General features: G+C 37.4%; 1 protein-coding gene across 2 annotated transcripts in view; it reads right to left on the reverse strand.

Moving 5' to 3' along the window:
- Positions 1–21422, reverse strand: part of CSMD3 (CUB and Sushi multiple domains 3) — a 544465-nt gene that overhangs the window by 286079 nt on the left and 236964 nt on the right. For both annotated transcript variants that reach the window (XM_071738231.1, XM_071738232.1), the window contains one exon: positions 8358–8479. In XM_071738231.1, coding sequence (XP_071594332.1) covers positions 8358–8479 — 122 coding nt within the window. The remainder of the gene's footprint in view (positions 1–8357; positions 8480–21422) is intronic.

Here is a 21422-nt window from a genome sequence, read left to right on the forward strand (position 1 = left end):
GACTCCTGGGGTCAGCAGCAGTTGGAAGCTGGAGGCAGGAACACACAGATTCAGGCTGGCACGGATCAGGACCACAGGCAGACAAACGGATGGAATCCTCCCAGGATGCCAAAGCAAACAGGGACAGGCAAAGCAGGGGAAGCAGGAAGGGGTTTGATCCTTGTGATCCCTCGAATTTATACTGAGTATGATGTATATGGGATGGAATGCTCTGTTTTGTTAATTTTGGTCATTTATCTTGTCTGTTCCTCCCTAAGGGAGGATTGCATGTGTGACCTTTTTACTCCTTTTCTCCTTCCGGAGGGCAAAATGCTCCTCAGAACCGAGCAGTGCCCTTGGTTCTGCACACCAGTCTCTAGCTGTAACTATAAACATCGAGTGTTATCAGTCCCAGAATCAGACACTGTCTGAGAAACTTGCTGTTAATTTCAGCAAGTGCAGCTTCCTACAAGAAACTTAGCTGAAAGCAAAAGTACAAGAGAGAAAATCACCTTTATCCCGGTCCAAACCAGGACAATATTATTTTTATATATATGGATCCATTATTTATTATACCACTGGGTTACAATTTTACTTCACATTGATACTACCATGGAGTAGATAATACTAGGAACCATTTTCAGGAACGTTAAACGGAAGAAAATAATCAGGACTAGTCAGCATGGCTTCACCAAGAAAAGTCATGCTAGACTAACCTTGAGAAACTTCTGTGATTAAATGACAAGACTGATAGACAAAAGCAGCATGTACCTGGACATGATGTAGGCCTTTGACACTGTCTCCTGTAAGATATTGTTAGACAAGCTATTTGTGCCTGGGCTGGAACAAACACGAGGTGGACTGAAAATTGGATGAAGCCTTGGGCAACCTGTTTTAGTGAGAGGTGTTCACGCTTATGTGGGGTGGGTGGGGGAGGACAGAGGGTGTGGATCTTTAAGATCCCTCTTAACCCTAACTATTCTATGATTCTATAAAAGACTGGCTCCAGAGGCTGTGCAAAGCAGTGCAAAGTCCAGTCAGAAGCCAGTAGCTGGTGGTGTATCTGACAGTCAATAATGGCACAAGTCCTGTTTAAGATTTTCATTGGTGATTGTCCAGTACTCCCCAGTATAAGAGAGACTTAAGACACACATAAGAGAGTCCAAAAAAGTTCTGTGAAAATTATTAAATTTCCTTACTCCTAGGAGGAAAGACAGAGCTGTGACTGCCCTTCCTAGAGAAGAGAATGCTCACAGAGGATCTTACCAATGTTCATGAATACCTGAAGGGAAAGTGCAAAGAGGATGGAGCCAGGTTCTTTTCACTGATGGAATGAGACCAGAGGCAATGGGCACAAACTGAAACACAAGAGGCTTTGTCTGAACATCAAGAAACAGTTTTTTAATGTAAGGATGACAGACCACTGGCACAGGTTTCCCACAGCAGTGAGTCTTCTTCCTTGGAGGTATTAAAAAGTCACCTGGTCCTGGGCAACTATCTCTAGGTGGCCCTGCTTGAGCAGAGGGGTTGGACAAAAGGTGCCTTCCAGCCTCAACCATTCTGTAATTCTGTGAAAATTGAATCAACTGAAAATTAGGCATCTGTTCAAAAATGATCACTTACTGTGTTCATAGCTAGTGCTTTTCTACAAAGATGTTTGGAGAAAAATTAATTGTGTCTATTTTGGACATTCCTCTTAGGATAAATGATTTATCAGTATGTCAGGATTTGTATCTCTAGTGAAACTTATCTCTCTTCATTAACATGAGAATTTAGAATAAAAAGTCTAGCAACTATAGCAATTTACCTGCTGTTGACTTAAGTTAGATGATACTGATCTATGTAAAGTTTCTCTTTTCCATAACATTGTCCCTCCGTGTAGTCTTTACTGCTGTTGTGAAAAACACAGGGCTGAATCTATGGAGAATGGCATACTAATTATCCCTATTATACCTAGTTGGACACAACTTGCTGCCTGGGAAGCATTTGCAATATTACCAAGAGGAATAAATGAAAAGAATGGTATATTAGAGAAAGATGAGAAAAGAGAGAAAAGATGTAATTCGTTATGGGTTATAGAAACACAGGTCTATGGGGTTAAAAAGAAATTCCCTATAAGGAAGTCGGATATAGCTAACCTAAGCTCACATTTGTTTTCTCAGGCTCACAAAATTCAAAATGACACTTATGAGTGAGCTTAAGTGTGTTCGTGTTTTCTAATCATTGCACTGACTGTGAAGCTGACAGTACATCTTCATACTAGGCTTAGAAAAAGCCAATTTTGAGACATTTGCTTGTACAAAGAGCTGCAGTATAGTTTATTCCAGCAGACCTGACCAAAACAAGGTTTCATAAAATGAGTGCCTGAATTCATGATGAAGGACTCAGCCTGCTTGAGATTTCTACTGATAATGTGAATAAATATGGAAGCCAAAAGGGCTTGGGCTTTACACCAAGTTTAGGAACTGCTGCACTGACAGTTTTGACACAGCTAACAAAATAACACAGCTGTGGTAAATTAACTGTAAATGCACATCTTTTTGCTGGTTTTATTTGCTGATTTCTGGCTTGGCCCAAAAAGCACAAAAACTCAGTGGATTTTCCCAGGTATTTTGAACTATTTCAGCTGTTTCTCAGAAAGTAAAGGACTGTAGCAGATGGAAACAGATTTCATTAATTTTCTGTAGGCTGTGCCATTACAATAAAATTCAGACTATAACACATATTTGAAATGCACCAAAAAAACCCTTGTAAAATAATAATTAGAAATCCAAACCTAAAAGAAAAACCAAAATCCCACTATCTCCATACTTTCAGATATAAATTATTATTAATTTCAAAATTTCTTCAAAATGCAATGGATGAAAAGACAAAAATGTGAACACTGGCAAACTTTTGAAACCTATATTCTACAAAATCCATTATAAAGGATATCATTATGCAGGCTGTAACAATACTTTCATGCTTGAAATACACTCAATGTAAAATTCAGTAACAAACAAAATATAGCAGTCATGTAAAAATATTTTTAAGCTCCTGACATATAAAATTAACATAACAGTGATTGTTTTCAGATTTATTTAAATTTAGCAATCAGCTTATTTATTTTAATTTCTCCTTGCAATTTTAGAAAAGGGAACCATTTAGCTTATTTTTCTCCTTAGTACATGGTGGTGAACAACGTGGCGTAAATATGGCTGTCAGAAATTGTAATTCTAGCATGAATGTCTTCCCCAGTGTTTCTGCCACTATGGGTTAGAAAAGAATCAGCAAGTTAAGTTCATAAGACTTGAGCTCTGCTCATCTCTAGTCCTAATTCTGATTTCACTGATAATTTAACCTGATTATTATAGCCCATCCTTCTGAAAGGCAACATCAGGTGTCATAAGTGCAATTTTCAAATAAATCCCACAGGCTACCTAAGCAAACATGATCTAGAGGTTGCAATACAGCCCAGAAAATAGCATTTTTGCTATTACTTTTCATTACTTTTCACTAGGTGTGAAAAAAACCACAGAAATTGTACTGACCTGACAATGAGCATCTCAGCATTATTTGTTTTTCTCTTGGCCTAAGCTAGTTTCAGCATGCTTACACTGTATGATAGCAATTACCTAGCAATTACTGCCTTACAGGTCTAGTTTAGCTCTGTGAATATATGGCAAAAAATCCCTAACAAACCAGGGCATTCACTGTCTAACACACAACAGTCCTTCATATTAAGTGGAAGAAATTATACAACTTTCAAACTTTTACTTTGTAACAGAGGGAAAGGAAGCAGGTGAAAAAACAAAACCAATTATTATGCCTTGGTACAGTGCTGGAAACATCCTTTTTACTTCATTATTCTGTTAAGATAAAGCAGAGGGATATAGCAAACTATTATTATCATAAACAACATAGAAAAAAATATAAATTTTAAGATTTTAAATAAGAATGAAGTAACTGATTTACCATTCTTTTATTGCAAAATATCTAGAGCATTTGAAGCAGCATAATTTTATGAATTTTTTTAATTAAGATATTCCATAATAAGCATAATGAAGAATTGCCACAGGGTTTCACTTTACCTATCAAACAGGTAATTTAAAGATTTATGATCTACAAATCTACATATGCCTTTCATTGTATAAATGGTTTCTTTGTGCTTCTTTTTCTACAACATGCATAGTAATAGCAGGTAACAGCTTTCTTGCCTCCACAGCCTGGAATTTTATCATGTGTATCATTCCTTCTGTGTTATAAAATTCACCTGAAGAAGGTCAAGGAATAGCTGCAGAATTTGTGTCACTACAAGCAGCAGTACATATATGAGTTTTGAAAGCAAAATGACATTTTGTCATTCACACAACACAATACAGAAATCTTGATTGCTTTCTAACAGCATGAAAATGCTTTCATTAGAATTGTTTAAGTTCAAGAACTGACATTTAGAACACCAAATTGTGATGACTGCCAGCTTTAGCAAAAAATGCTAATTAATGCAGAGTTTACCCTGGTCAGATGAGAAATTGTGTATATTTAGTGAAGGTAAATTAAAAGACACTTTATCTTAAAAAAAAGAAAAAAAAAAAAACAAAAACATTTAGACTAGACTTTAGCAAGAAATTCTTTTCTATGTTGATGGTGAGACAATGGCACAGGTTGCCCAGAGAAACTATGGATGCCTCTCCATGGAATTGTTCAAGGCCAGGTTGAATGGGGCTTTAAGCAACTTAATCTAGCGGGAGATGTCTCTGCCCATGGCAGGGGTGTTGGAACTAAATGATCTTTAAGGTCCCTGCCAACCCAAACCATTATGTGATTCTATCATGCTATGTTTTATGATACATAAAAATCTCTGTTTCTGTTAAGCCTATCAGAAACCATTACAGAAACCATTATCAGAAACCGTTAGCTTCCTCTACTTATGGTTTTCCTACATAAATATCTACAAAAAAAAAAAAAAAAATTCTGCTCTCGGCTTCCATTTTCTACCTCAGAGGCTGCCAATTGGTATCTTCCTATAGGAAGGATTCTCAGTCTACACATAAGCCAACTTTATGTTTCTAGATATGTGAATAGGTCATAATAGGACCTGAGGAAAAAAATATAGTCTGGAGTAAGATCCAAGTAACTGTAAAATTCAACCTTCAACCTGTGTTCTGTGCATGCAGTTCATATCTGAGACAAACAAAATATAATATCATAAGAGGTTATGAACATTATTTCCAGGCATTTGTTGCTATGAAATAGTACTCACTTATCTGTTCTGATACAGAAACAATGAAAGGAAAACAAGTTTAAATATTCAGGACAAAGGCATTAACCTATAAAAACACTGGGTTTTTTTAGCATATTCAACATGTAAACATAAAATTACAAGATTCCATTACCTAATGTCAGAATAAATTACCAGTAATTCATAGCATTGTCGAAAACCTAATTAATGAGTTTGTACAACATCCCATGAGATATTAAAGTATAATTTCCCTTACCAGATGTGATTAATATAGTTACTTAATTTAGAAATATTTCTTCTTGTTTCTGTGAAGATATTCACACAAATGTTTCCTATGGATCCAAGGGGTTAATAATATGAGAATCATATTCCAGACCAAAGCAAAGAACTTTGAACTCTGTTGCCCCTTTTGAGTACAGCAGAGATGCACAATTTTCTCCAGTCTTCTTTCAGGCAGATTCCTGGAACTATAGTTTTGCTACTTTGATCAACAAAGCTTTAGCTGATTCCAGAGTAGCCATAGGTAAGTACAACAGGGGCAAAAATCACCTGCTTGCTGTATATGAAAAAATGAGTTGAGACTAATGAACAAAAAAAAGAGAAAAGGTACTAGCAGATCTGCATAAATGAACTAGGAGCTCCTGACTAAATTAAAACATAAAATGGAAGAGTAAAATAAATGGCATTAGGGTCAGGACAGTGAGGAGTACACAGACACTCCTCTGACCAGGCAGGTATATTTCTAGGAAATCCAAAGTCCGCATGGAATTAAGTGGTAAGTTAAACGAATGGAGCAAGGAGGGCTTCTACAGGTACGTCAGCAGCAAAAGGTAGATGACAGAAAACAGAGGCTATTCATAGAATTGGGCAGGGTGCAGGGTGACAAAGGACACTGAAAAGAGCAATGTACTGAATACCTTCTGTCTTCACTGATAAAACTTGCTTAAAAATCCCAGGTCTCTGAGAGCAGAGGGAAAGTCTGGAGCAAGGAAGACTTATTTTGATGGGAGGATCAGGCCAGAGAATACTTAAAACAAGTTGGATATACAGAAGTCTACAGAGCCTGAAGGGCTGTACACATGGGTTCTGAGGAAAATGGCCAATGTCTTTGTGAGGCCACTGTCAATCATCTTTGAAAGGTCACAGTGATCAGGAAGCAATTGCTAAGGTCTGGAAGAATAAAAACTTCATTCTTATCATCAAGAAGGGCAAGAAAGAGTATCTGGGAAACTCCAGACCAGTAACCCTTAGCTTGATTTGTATGAAAATGATGGAGCAAATTTTCTTGCACACTTTACAAACATATTAAGGACAGGATTCCTGAAAGTAGCAAGCATGGATTAATGAAGGGGAAATCATACCTAATCAACCTGATAGCCTTCTACAATAAGACGATGGGTCTGGTGGATGAGTGGAGAGCAGCAGATTCTGATCTTGAAACTCAGTAAGGTATTTAACACTTGAATTCCATAACATTCCTACATTCCTACATAGAAACTGATGAAGCTCGGGTAGACAAAGGCACAGTGAGGAAAGAAGCCACTCATGATATATTCCAGGGGTCAATAATGGTTGAAATCCTCTTCTACAATCTCATTAATGAACTCAACAATGGTACTGACTGAAACCTCAGCAAGTTCACAATGATACAGAACCAAGAGGAGAGGCTGTGCTGCCATTCAGAGTGACCTTGACAGGCTGGAAAATCACGAAGTTCTACAAAGGGTAGTGGAAGTTTCTGGGGTAATGGAAGTTTCTGCTTCCCAAGAGGAACAACACAGTGCACCAGTACACAACCAGTGCACCATGAAAAGGAGCTTTGCAGAAAAGGCAGTGTGGGCCTCACTGATAGCAAGCTGAATATAAGGCAGCACTGTACTCCTTAGGTTGGGCTACCAAATGGTCTGCTCTTTGATTTTCCACAACCACAGTAAAATAGAAGTCAGTATTACTTCACTACTTATGTGGGGGTTTTTTATAAATAAATAGTAAATTTCCTCTACATGGCCTCTAAATGGCCTCTATATGGCTCTGCTTGAGCAGAGTTCAAGTAGATGATCTCCGGAAGTCCATTAGAACCTTGAACAACTCTGAACCACACTGACAACCAGAGACAAAACATTTGTTCACTTACTAATTTTCTGCACTCAGATGTAAATTCCAAGTTCCTTAAAAGCAGAAATTGAAAATTTGTATGGAAAATAATGCTGACATTTTTTTGAATACTTCAGTGAAAAACACTTTTGGTCAAAACAAATTTCTGAAACTGGGTTTGGGTTATCACTGAGTCCTCTGGCTTCCCCATTAAAAAGCTCAGGTGGAAAGGGGTAGGCCTTCTAAGCCTCTCTAATCTATTAATGGAGTGTGCTGCAGATGGCAATGTAAGACAGAAATCAGAGGTAGGACATCAGGAGGTACGAGCAAAGACAGATGTTGATAGTACTTTGTAAAACATTTCTGAGCTGTAAAGGTAATTTTTGTTTTATTACATCTAAACAAGTTCAATACACTCAGTTTAGATAAAACGATACACCTGGAAACAGAATATAGCCACTGCTGACAGGTGTCTAGCTCCTGAATTTAAAGACAATTGGTTTCAAACTTAATTTTATTGTTTTACTTTGACTCATCTGGCATTCTCAGAATTCCTAGTAGTTTTGGATTAAAATGTTGGTATCAAGTACATGTCATTTTAATACAGTGGTTCAGACAACAAAATAAATTACATATCTTTATAAGTCCTTCATGAAATGAAAGTGAATTCAGGAAGTTCACTGGTTTCTCACATAGTCTAAGGCCAAATGTGATACACACAGTCTTAAACACAAACAGCTCTACTGATTAGAGAAATGTTAGCAGACCCATGACACTGTTTCATACGATCCGGTGGTTACTTCTGAGCATTCATTTAAACAATCACATAAAAACATGAGAGCATCTTCTTGGCATGCAAAAAAGCAAAATACTTAGGAGAAACCACTGTTTTTTACAGCTGTTCACACCCATCTAACACCAGCCATTTCTTAGAAGTGTCTGCAATGCACCAAGTTCAACAGCTGAACTGTAGAGATAAATTGCACTAGTGAAAAATTTTATGGTCTTACATGTCCAGCCATTTTGCTTTTCTTTAAAGCAAAAGCCAGAATTTTAAACTCACCTTATTTGTATTGATAGCTGTGATGACCCACACACATTGAGCATTGCTGTCATACTGGAATGGAAAATTGGGTGACGTGAAAGTGCCTCCAGGTCCCTGAAGATTGAATCCACAAGTCTTGACTGCAAAAAGAAAGTTCACCTTTTAATTCACATACAAAATGCATGTAGCAGATTCATAAACCAAGCTCTATCTTAATCAAGATGTGAAGGATTAAAATACCATTGACCAGAAAGAGAACCACCTCATACAAGATCACAGAATCCTAAAATGCTTTGAGTTGGAAGGGACATTTAAAGGTCATCTTGTCCAACTGCCCCTGAGGTGAGCAGGGACATCTTTAACTAGGTCAGGTTGCTCAGAGACCAGTCATGCCTGACCTTGAATGTCTCCAGCAATGGGGCCACCACTACCTCTGTGGGTAACCTGTTCCAGTGTTTCACCACCCCTACAGTAAAGAACTGCTTCCTAATATCCAATCTAAATCTGCTCTGCTCTAGTTTTAGACCATTGCCCCTTGTGATATTGCTATATGCCCTTGTAAACAGTCCATCCCCAGCTTTCCTGTAGGTCTCTTTCAAGTACTGGAAGTCTGCTACAAGGTCTCCTCGAAGCTGCCTTTTCTCCAAGCAGAACAACCCCACCTATTTCAGCTTGTGATCATAGGAGAGGTGGTCCAGCCCTCTGATCACCTGCGTGGCCCTCCTCTAGACCTGCTCCAACAGCTCTATGTACTTCTTGTGTCGAGGGCTCCAGAGCTGGACACAGTGGGTCAGAACCACATGGGTTCTTCTGAGAGGAGAGGAGAGGAGAGCAGAGCAGAGAGGCAGAATCACCTCTCTCCATCTGCTGGTCACATTTCTTATGATGTAGCCCAGGATGCAATTTGCCCCCTGGGCTGAATATTCATGTTTGCTTATTCTGATAAAGTGAAAAAAAACTTGTGTCCAACAATATAGCCTTTAAAAAAATGCACTGGAAGCAAAAAGAATGTAAGAGAAGTAGGGAGAAAGTGCTCTATTTATTTTTAAAAAAACACTTCAAGAAGTAACTTGTCATTACCTTCACCTGTATCTTGAAAGACAAGAGTTTATATACTACAAAGATCATGTCTGTCACTGTGCATTTTTGTGTATAAATATCTATGTATGGCATGTCAGTATGTTTTCTGCCAAAACTACTGTTCAACCCATTGAAGCAATGATTGAAGCACTGAAAACTTTGAAAGGAACTGGTTAGACTTACAAGACTAAAAGTGGCATTTTTTATTAATCAAAGTCTGCATGGTTAGTTCTAGTACCATATCTTAACTAAAACCAAACTGATATCTATTTTTACTGTATGTGGCATCTCAGATCAGAAATAACACGAAGTAAATAAACCACGTCCTTTCTGCTTGTAAATGACATTTTAATAGAAAACCAAATCATAATTTGCAAAAGTCAATAAAAGTTCTAGTGTTGGTTCTGTGTGATTAAATCTTTTTAGAATTGGTTAACTTTTCCTACCTGAAGTTGTAGAACTGACAAGCAACTTCAGCTTTGATCAAACACAAATTCCTGTCTATTTCTCTGTTTTTCCTGTAACTACAAGACTTTCTGAAAGATAGAAACTTACTCTACCAATGCATAGATATGCTTTCTTACTGCCAGAAAAAATATGAAAACCATGAAGTTAATGAAAGCCTACACTGAGAAATCATGAATCACAATTTAGCATACGGAAGTACATCATATAACCTCTAAAGGAGAATAAAATTAAGCAAAAACAATTAACTATGATTACATACAAAAGTCAGTCCTGTCATGACTGAGATGAAATTAAAAAATAATCAAATAAAAATAAAAAAAAAAAATCAAACCTATATTTTAAAAAGAAATGCTGAGTTATCTCTAATAAAATTTACAGATGGATGCCTCAAGAGATAGCATTCAGCTGGTAGAATTTATTTTATACGGTGTAAGTCATACACTGATTAAACAAACTAAACAAAAATTCTAATTGTATGCAAGTCATGCTCTTAATTTATTAATATATTGAACTCAAAAGTTTAATGCCAACATAATGCTTTTTATTCTCACTAGTATCAATTTATTATGGAATTTTAGCTCACTGAAGATTGAACAGCTCATTTTTTTTAAAACTCAAAAATATCAGAGTGCCAATATATAATCCTAATCTGAAACGAAAAAAATCTAAAATATCTATTTCCATAAATTCTTTCTTGGGAAATGTTTACAATCTCTGCTACTTTCTTAAGTGACTGACAGAATTAGGCTTTCTTGAGAGTTGTTTGTTTGTTACAGTTATATCATTAATATTTCCTGTGAATTTCTGAAATGGAAATTTGAAAACAAAGAAATGTAGAAAACCAGACATAAATCTTCCCAATAACAATGGAAAAGCCCTTTCTTTAACTACTTATCTACCTATTAGAATAGCTCTTCACTGCTTGTCTCAGTACTTCATATTGGAAGGATGGAATTTTAATTGACATGGAATCAGACACAAAATGATCCAAGTGTGATATTTTCATCTAACAATGTCACATTATACTGTCAAAGATAAAGGGAAATAGAAAGAGACAGAAAAAAACAGGTCATCAAGGGACTTAATAAGGTTAAAAAATAGAACATATTTTGAACAAACTTCTCTCATTTTTATACCATATTCCCATGAAGATTTATGTTTAAAGCATGTCTATTTATCATTTAAATTATCTGTAGAGTTATGAAAATTGCACATTCCATATCAAATACCTATCCTATCCACTTATCTAAACCCAGATTATTTCCTACAGCATTATTGTTTATATTTTGCCTAGACTACTTTAAGTCTTTAAAATTCATTATTTTAACTTTCCTTTAAGGATAAAGTCATCTCTTATCCACCTAAAGAGACATAACTTTGCCATACAATGGCATATCATATAATGTGATGCAGTTCCTGGAACAACTTGCTAATATACTTCATAGGACACCAATAAACTGAACGACCAGCAGGAAAAACAAATTACTGCCATTTACCATGGCAAATATGTAATTTTCTTTCTTTATTTTTTTCACTAGACTTTACAGAAGGAAGACCATGTGAAGTAAAACTCCCAGCAGAGTGGAACAGAATTGTTTGAAAGACCTGTTTGTAGTCATGACCCTTCATGTTGCCATTTGCTGCAATGAAAATAGCATCACAGGGATTAGACCCTGAAGGGCATGATAAAAACAACTTGTAGAATAAAGCCTGGACTCCAGAAGTCTAGTACAACTGGGTGAACCTGGTTGCCTCCTATGATGAAATGATCCTCAGTGTATAAGAAGACAGCTATACTTACCTTGAATTTAGGAAGATGCCTGACTGGGTCCTTCACAAAATTTTAAAGCATGTTTGCAACAGACAGATCACAAGTTATTTGGAAAACTAGCAATACTGCAGAGGTCAAAGGAAGGTGTTGTAATGGGTGGGATGCATTATGCATTTGTCTCAGTCTGAAGGACTTAAGAAGTGAGAGTTCCTTCATAAAGGGGACACCCAGAGAGCTGGAGACTCTTGACTCTGCTGAGACAACTCCTTGATCAAGAGGTTCAAACTACATGGGAGGTGGCCACTTGGCAGAACTTCACACCACTGATCTTTATGGGTAACTTTCCTATAACTTTATTTCTCTTTCTTCCTCTCCCTTTGCTCTTCTACAACTATCATTTTAAGGGACTGGGCCACACAGAGTGGTGTCAGAACACCACGTAAGCCCTCGGGCAAATACTTGTTAGCATTCCTAAAGGACTGCCTGGTGCCTATGGAAATAATGGCCTGCATATGGCCTGGGACCTGTATACAGAGACAATGGTAGACAAAAGGATTGAAGAGCGAAGTGGACAGATGTCTGCTCTGGTGATTCAGTCTGGTATGCCTCAACCACACTTACTAAGTGGAACAGGCCTGTAAAATGAGGGGCTGCATTGGTAGGTTTCATTGACACCAACTCTCCACCGTTGGCTGGCCCAACACTGGATCCAGGACTGGTGATTTTCTGTTCTCTCTCTCTCATTCTTAACTCTTCTACTCTCTTGCTTTCTATTTCTCTTTAATAAAATCATTAAGTAACCACAACTTTTTCTCAGGTTACACAGCTTGAATTGTGATCTAAATAATCAGTCTTTCTGACTGCACAGCCTGAGCATATATAATAATCAAAGTATCAATTTTTATTCCTTCTGTAGTTCTAGTTGAATCTTACGTTCAAATACAGACCTTGAGTGTTGTTTCACCTTAATCTGATCAAAGGGGATCAGTTGGTTGAGTTTTCCTTTGGGCCATCATCATTTGTGGTTACCCTCTCTGGGAAACCCAGGCCTGAGAGGAGGATTGGATCCAGACACACCCAGGCTCCTCTCTGAGAAACAGACTAGAAGGCAAGGGGATCCAGTCCAAATCTCCTTTGGCTGCCATCTGGGTCTTGTCACGGGACATGATACCTCCCCCATCCCCCATTGGCTGGCCTAACACTGGATTCAGGACCAGTAAGTTCCTGTTATCTACCTCTCTAACCTTCCTCTTTCTCCAGGTTAAGAGAAATACTGAGCAACTGGGAAGTGTGCAGTGGAAGACCAGCAAGAATACTGGAGAACTTGACAGATGACGAAAGACTAAAGGAACTGGGTTTGTTGAAACCAGAGGTAAGAACTCTAAAGGAAGAATCTAATCCCAGTCCTTTGCTAAAAGGTAGTTACAGAAAACACAGAGATACATTCTTCCCAGGGATGCATGGAGACAGAATAAAAGGCAACAGGCCCAATTTTCTTCAGGAGAAAGATTTTCATTTGATTCAAGAAAAAAATTATTGTGCCTCATATGAAAACTTAAGCATTGAAACAGTTTGCTGAAAGAAGAGTTAGAATCTCTCACAGGAACCAGTGAAGACTTGGTTTGAGACAGCCATGGATTACCTAATGTAAGGCCATGCTTGAAACAAGAGCTCAGATGATTTCCTGACATCCAGACTTGAGTTATCTGCTACTTGATCACTGTTTCAGTGTTAAAAGGAAAGAATAACTGAATGAGGTTTCAAAGTATTTCAATAACACATTGGACAGCAGAATGAAGGGCATACTTATTAAATCTGCATTTAAGGAAGAGATGGCAAGGACTGTGAATACATTGGCAAACATAATTAGAATTAAAAATGAAAAACTGAAGAAATGGTATTAAAATGGGATGCAATTTAGTAGAGACAAGTATAGGACAAAGCACAAAAGCAGCAATAATCAATTGATGAACACAGTACCAGTATTATATAATTTGGCAGCAAGTCTTTGGGGGTTACAGTGGCTCAGAAACATAACCTAAGTAAATATTATCCTACTGTTACAAAAAGACAATTGAATTGGAAGATACACACATAGTTATAGGTAGAAAAATGTGTGAAAATGTGAGAAATAACATCCTCTCCACTGAGCATTGGGGAAGATCCTTCTAAAATACTAAGCCTATTTTTAGAAACTATATTTTAAGGACACACACCCACTGGAAAAATGTTGGAAAAAGGATGGAAGTCTATAAATATGATCTGTGAGGAAAGACTGACTGAACTGTTGTTGGTTAGTTTAAAGAGGAGCAGGTATTCTTGAAGAATATAATAAGCCACTGAAAAGAAAGATTAGGTGATCTGCTCTTTATATAAAGTACCTATTGAAATAAGTTAAGTGCAGTAAATTCAGTTCACATTTGAATTAGAAAAATTCTTCAACGTGCAAGGCTAATGAGGGCTTGGATTGCTTGAATAGCATCTAAGAATGCTTTCCTTGGAAATAAAATATATTAGACAAATATGTTTTGGGAATAAATACAGCTGGGGTAAGGAAGTGGTGTGGATCCTTTGGGACCACTTTGAACCCTATTTATATGTGGGTCTGTGTATACATATACACATACATTGTTAGTCAGCAACATGTGTAAGAAGCCCATATACATGTCTGCATTTGAGACAGAAGTGAGGCAAAGACAGATTTTTTAAAAATGTACTATAGGTAATTAAAGATATATATAAAGGCAAGATATCCATAATAAACAAACTGATATTCACAATCTATCAAATGAAAGAAACTGAGTCAATCAATTCATCGATGTTTTAAAAAATCACTTCAGTCAGGAAAATGAACTGACCAAAACAGCAATACAAAGTAAAAAATCTGTGTTGTCAGAACTCAGTATGGTATAATTTGTTCCTGTTTCTATTAAAAAACTGAATTACTTACTTTGTAGCCTGCCTATTAACTGGATTATCATTGTTTAAACCATAAATTATGTCTCTCCTTTAGCTTTATCAGATAAAAAGAATTATTTCAAAAACACTTTTTCTTCCGAAAGATGAGATGAGCTTTCCCAAAATACTGTACTTGTTGCAGAATTTGTTGCTTACTTGCCAGTAGACTTACAAAAGACAGCATTCATAAATGTTTCACAGGGTCTGAGAAAAAAGCAGGCAGAAAACAGGAGCGGCAAGCATGAAAATAAAAAGGCCAATCGACCAACTGTGAATGGATCTATCTGTTTCCTTTCCTGAAACGTAAATGAGAGGAAGAGATATATCAACTGGTGAATAGTTTCATAAAGCAGATAATTGTCTCTGTTTAAGGAAGTTGGCTTTGTAATAATAATGGCATTGCCCTGTAGGGGAATACTGAATCCCAACTCAGAGAAAAGTTGACATAAGCAGTCATGTTATTACAGCAACATCTATTAAGCATTTCTTGAGATACAAAATAAATAACTAACTGCATAAATTTTCATGTTTCAGATAACAGACTTCAACTGTAACTCACTGTGCAATAAAATCCAGAGCAAAGATTCTCCTTGAACATCTTATTTTTCTCAGGAGGAATGGGAAGGCACTGTTCTGCTCTCCTGTAAAAATGGCATGCTACAAGATTTGCATGAGGCCTATTCACTATACCTTATCCATAAACCAAACTGGGGCAAGTGTCTTGATTTTCTGCTGTATTTCCTCACTCACTCTCTCTACCTGACAGATTGCTATTTTTCTAGGATGACAGGTGACACACATTCTAAAAACCATATAAAATTTAAAAAAAAAATAAAAAATAAAAAAAATGAAAATGGATGGAAGTGCACACTGCCAGCTCATGTTGGGCTTCCTGTCAACCAACACCCCCAAGTCCTCTTTCGCAGGGCTGCTCTCAATCCATCCTCTGGCCAGCCTCTATCCATGCTTGGGATTTTCCCCACCCAAGTGCAAGACCCTACACTTGGCTTTGTTGAACTTCATGAGGCTGGAATGGGCTCACCTCTCAAGCCTGTCAAGGTCCCTCTGGATAGCATCCTTTCCCTCCATCGTGTTGACCACACCACACAGTTTGGTGTCATGGGTAAACTTGCTGAGTGTGAACTCAATTCCGCTATCCATGCTGCTGACAAAGATGTTAAACAGCACTAGTCCCAGTACAAATCCTTGAGGAATACCACTCATCACATGTCCATTTGGAGATCAAGCTACCACTTGATTGGAGATCAAGACCACTACCCTTGGAGTGCAACCATCCAGCTGTTTCCTTATGCACTGAGTGTTTCATACATCAGATCCATATCTTTCCATTTACAGACCAAGACCTTGTGGAGGACAGTGTCGAGCACTTTGCACAAGTCCAGGTAGATTACATCAGTTGCTTTGCCCTTGTCCAATGAAGGTGTAACTCCATTGCAAAAGGCCAACAAATCTGTCAGGCATGATTTGCCCTTGGTGAAGCCATGTTGGTAGCCACCAGTCACATGCATGTTTCCATATGCCTCATCAGATCCTTTAGGAGAATCTGCTTCATAATCTTGCTGGGCACAGGTGAGTCCTCAGACTGACTGGCCTGCAGCTCCCTTGGGTCTTCCTTTTTCTTTTTTTGAAAAGGGGGACTGTTTCCTCTCTTCCAGTCAGTGGGAATCTCACCAGACTGACACAACTACTTAAATTTGATGGAAAGCAGTTTTGCAGCTTCATGCAATACTTCCCTCACAAGCTGAACATGTATCTTATTAGGTCCTATGGACCTGGACACTTTCTGGTTCTTTACATGGTCTTGAATCTGCTCTTCCCCTACAGTGGGTGGATTTTCGTTCTCTCAGTCTCTGCCTTTGCCTTCTGCAATTTGGGTGGTGCAGCCAGAACCCTTGTCAGTGAAAAATGAGGCAAAAAAGTCATTGAGTATCTCATTCTTTTCCATATTCCTCCATGACCAGGTCTCTCATTTCCTTCTGGAGAATGCTCACATTTTCCCTGGTCTTCCTTTTATCAGTGATGTACCTGTAGAAGTCTTTCCTGTTACTCTTGGTGTCTCTGGCAAGATTTAATTGTAAGGGGTTTAGCTTTTGTGATCTGACCCCTGGCTGCTCAGACAGCTCATCCCATGCTACCTGCCCTTTCTTCCACACTCTGTACTCTTTCTTCTTACACCTAAGCGTTTCCAGGAAAAATGTGTTCATCCAAGCATTCTTGCCTGCCTTCCTTTTTGTTAGTACACGTTGCTCCTGGGCTTGGAGGAGGTGATCCTTTAATATTGATAAGTCTTCTTGGGTCTCTCTTACCTCCAGAATTTTATCCCACAGTACCCTACCAAGCAAGTGCCTGAAGAGGTCAAAGTCTGCTCACAGCCTCCTTCTTGCCTTAATGATTTCACCATTTCATGCTCAATGTAGCCAGGCCTGCCCTCAAACTTCATGTCATCATGACACCCTTTCTTGATGGTTTCTCTAATACTTGGAGTAAAAATATCTGGAAATGGTGTACCAGTTTTCCTCCTCAAACTCCTAATATATTTCTCCTATTATAGTCTGAAAATGCTTCAGACTTATTCCAGATTAACATTTATGAAACTGATCTTATGCCAGTTCCAACTGGTTTTATATGATAACCCCTAAGGAAAGTTAATCTTTCTTTTTTTGGCAGGCAGTTATAATTGCCCACTCATATGCCATATGAGAGCAAGTTGTGGGCATTTATGATCTCAAATCAAATGTAATGATGAGAATTGTCAAATTCCCACTTAGACCTCTGCCCCATTACTGTATATTAATGTAACTAACTTGATATTCACATACCATTTTTGAAAAATAAATCATTACTGTGGGATTTTTGGTGTGTCTAAAATGTTATTTATGTAACTGAATGAAAACAATTATAAGGTATACTGTTATAAAAGCAAACACTATATAAAGCAGCACTTTTATGTGGCATTTTGAAGAAAAGAAGATGGGAGTATCCGGTATCCCACCTGTGCCCTTCTTATCTGCAAAGCTGCATCAGTTCACATGACAGTAATGAGTTATTTCCTAATCTGTTTGCCGAAATGCTTTGTATGCAAATGTGCAAGTTCAACAAGCAAAGGCACATGTATTTTTTACAGATACTTTCTTTATGTTACTAAACAATATTTATGCTACTTATGTAAAATTCTTTCAAAATGTTTACTGTATATTCTGTGTATTAAACTTAGAGAAGATGTAATTATTAGTCTAGAAGAAATATTTATATTCCATTTTTAGTATATTTAAGAGTCTAATTGAAACACTTCCTTAATCTAAAGAACCAAAATTACAGCACACCAGTGGTACTTGAATCAGTAATTTTAATGAAACTACTGACATTCAAATCATTTCATATTTGAAAAACTACAATGTTTTTCCATCTGTCTGTTTTTTCACCATATAATATTGTATTAATTCCTAGTAACTTCCTTAACATTAGTCCTTTGTTTCTTAGGGTGGAATTAAGCTAATACTATGAAGTTTATGAGGGCAAAGAATCAAAGCACTGGCCTTTTGATTGTGAATACGTGCTATGTATGAATAAAGAGTGAGTTTGTATAGTTAGCTAACACACATTTGGCAGTTTCACATTCAGATAGAAATTTTTCAAAATGCTTCCAAAGGATTTATTGCTTTATCTTTCTAGTTCAATACTTGCGATTACTTTATCATTAGACATTTTTACAATCATGATTTGTAAATCATTATACAATGTTAGTCCTAAATAATGTCATTCTGGGGAAAAATCCAAAATGGACAGAAGAATGTGGTTACCCTTTTATAGTTAAGTATTTTGATACCTGCTGCTATTCCAAAATCCAAACTTAGACAAAAGTGAAAAGCAGTATGTTTAACAACCATTTATGCTTGAAGGCCACAGTCCCCAAAAGCTACTGAGGTGCCTTTCTAAACTTACGAACAGCTACGCCTATATCCCAGTCTTACCACAGTACTGCTGGTAACACTTTAATGTCTCAAGACAATTTTGAAAAAAACCTGTCAGTGTGAAACTGTATTTTGGTATTGATAAATGAAATGCTAATTGCAGTATGCTTTCCTTTTAAAGTGATTTAAATGGCAGATTAATAAACTGTATTATCAAATACATAATACCCCGAGGACAGAAAGAGTTGCAGTACAGTTACTATTTATGTCACCACTTATGTGGAATATGAAAGACAAGAACTTTTTGAATGGCCCAGTAACATGTCAAGCTGAATCTTAAAACTATCCAGTGTTGGGAAATCCACCACTTCCCTTAGGAGTGTCCAGTGTCCAGATGTTCTCATAGTGAAGCATTTTCTTCTGGAGTTCAACTGGGGTCTCCGCAGAAGTAATTTGCTCCCATTACCCCTCATCTTTTCTATGTATTTCCTTGTAAAAACATAAGGCTCCATCATCTTGGTAGCCACCCTTCAAGCACTGGAACAGGGCAATAAGGATTCCCCTATAAATCTCTTCTCAAGACTGAACTAACCCAGTTCTCTCAGCCTCTCCTTGTATGGCAGGCTTCCCAGTACACTGATCATCTTTGTGGCCCTTCTCTTAACCCTCTCAAGTCTGCATCATTTTTTTGTATAGCAGGGACCAGAAAGGAACACAGTATTCCAGATGTGGGCTGAAAAGCACCGAGTAAAGTAGGATGATGACGGTGATGCCCTTGTTGATCCAACCCAGCAACCTGTTGACTCTCTATGCCATTGCAGCATGCTGTTGACTCATACTGAGCTTATTCCTCACCAAGACCCCTAGGTTCCTTTCCACCAGGCTGGTCTCCAGTCAGGTGGATCCAAATTTGTGCTGCACTCCTGGGTTACATTTTCCCAGGTGCAAGACCCTATACTTGTCCTTACTGACCTTCATAACACCCTTCCAGCCTGTCCAGGTCTTCCTGAAGGGTGGCTCTCCCTTCTGGAGTATCTACTTGCCCACTCAATTTCATGTCATCTGCAAACTTCACCAGTGTGCACTTGATCACAATATCAAGGTCACTTCAAAAGATATTAAACCATGCTGAGCCTCTATCAATCCCTGTGGGACCCTGCTTGAGACCAGCAGCGAGGTTGAAAAAGAGGTATTTATCACCACTCTCTGAGTGCAGCCTGTCTGCCACTTCCCCAGTCACCATACTGACCACTTGTCTAGACCACAGCATATCAGTTTCTCTAAGAGGCGGCTTTGGGAAACTGTATGAAAAGCTTTGGATTAGTCCAGGTACGCAGCGTCCACCACTCACCCTAAATTAAGTATATTAAGTTTATGTTTTTATTAAGTTTATTTTAGAGAATTCTTAAGCCTCTTAATATTTTCTTCTATTTTCACTGGTCCACAGTTTTCTTGCAACTTAATTTCCATAGTGGAGAAAAATCAGCACTACTCAAATTGCAGAGCTTTAATAATTTAGGAACTTGGAATGGGAGACAGAATTCCTGATTTAACCAACTATGCCCAAAAATTTCCTCCACTCCATCAAGCAGTCCAGACAAGATTAATAGATGCTGTCACACTGTTTAACAGTGCTTGAGAATACCTAGATACATTTATACAAATCCCAGCTTCATTGGAAGATTTGAAGGCTATAATCGTAAGTAGGTATCTAATATCAGACATGTGAATGCACTGAAAAACTCTAGCAGATAAAGCCTTACTGGTTTTCTTATAAAGGTTTCATTCATAAGCATTACATGAGTAATTCTGCAATTCATGCTTGCTTGTATTTATGTGTTTCTCTTTAGCAATTTCTATTTATTATACATACAAATAGTACACACTAATAGGATATAAAATGTTAGGATAATGTATATTTATACATACACAATTTAACTTTTTGTTTATGTGATATGCTATTATTGAAGCACATACTGCCATGATCCATTGCACATTTATTTCTGCAGCTCTAACACCTATTATGTTTTTCCTCATCTCAGATCTGGGTAGCTCATTATTCCAACCTCCATCTAGCATTTCATTCTTGTCTGTAATTAGTCCAGTTTAAGATTGTCCCGCTAAAAAACCCAAAAAACAAACAAAAAAACCCCAAACAAATAAAAAACCACACCAACCTATTTTTTCTGTTTTTATGCAATTACACTACACACCATCTGGACACCACCCTCTGATTTTTTTGCCCTCTCCCACCATTCAGAAACATCTCACAGCTCCCTCCATCCGTAGCCTTGATTTAAAAAACAAATGTCCCTTCTGCTTCCCATACCCAAGTGCTCTTTGGTACCCAAATTGTACTCTTATTAGGCTTTGCTTTTACAACAATTTACACATCCAAGAACACAGTAATTTTTCATTAAATACACAAGTAATATACATGCATACTTATACTTCCACTCCTTAATTCAGGTATTCATCCTTCCTGTAGGATTTCTGAATTCATCCATTGTATGGGCACATCAAATATATGTGCCAATATATATTTCTTCTCTTACTTTTTTTTTGTTTTTTCCTTTTATCTGATCAGATAGAGTTAAACCAGGTGTAGACTTCTCTAGTCCTTATCAATCCTAAATTCAAGTCTTTCTCATCTGCTAAGTAAATATGTGATGAAGATGTTTCATGAACTACTGATTGTAAATTGAATACGTGCAATTCTGAAATCTTAGTAAATCTTAATATTTAGCATGTGATAAGACTTTCATCAGTTCAATATGAAGTAAACTTCATAATATAAGTTCCAAGTAAAATAGTGAAACACAGACAATATTTGTATTAAACAAAACAGTATAGATGGGACCTTTTCTACTAGGA

This window comes from Heliangelus exortis, chromosome 2, assembly GCF_036169615.1.
Source record: "Heliangelus exortis chromosome 2, bHelExo1.hap1, whole genome shotgun sequence".
Taxonomy (NCBI): Eukaryota; Metazoa; Chordata; class Aves; order Apodiformes; family Trochilidae; genus Heliangelus; species Heliangelus exortis.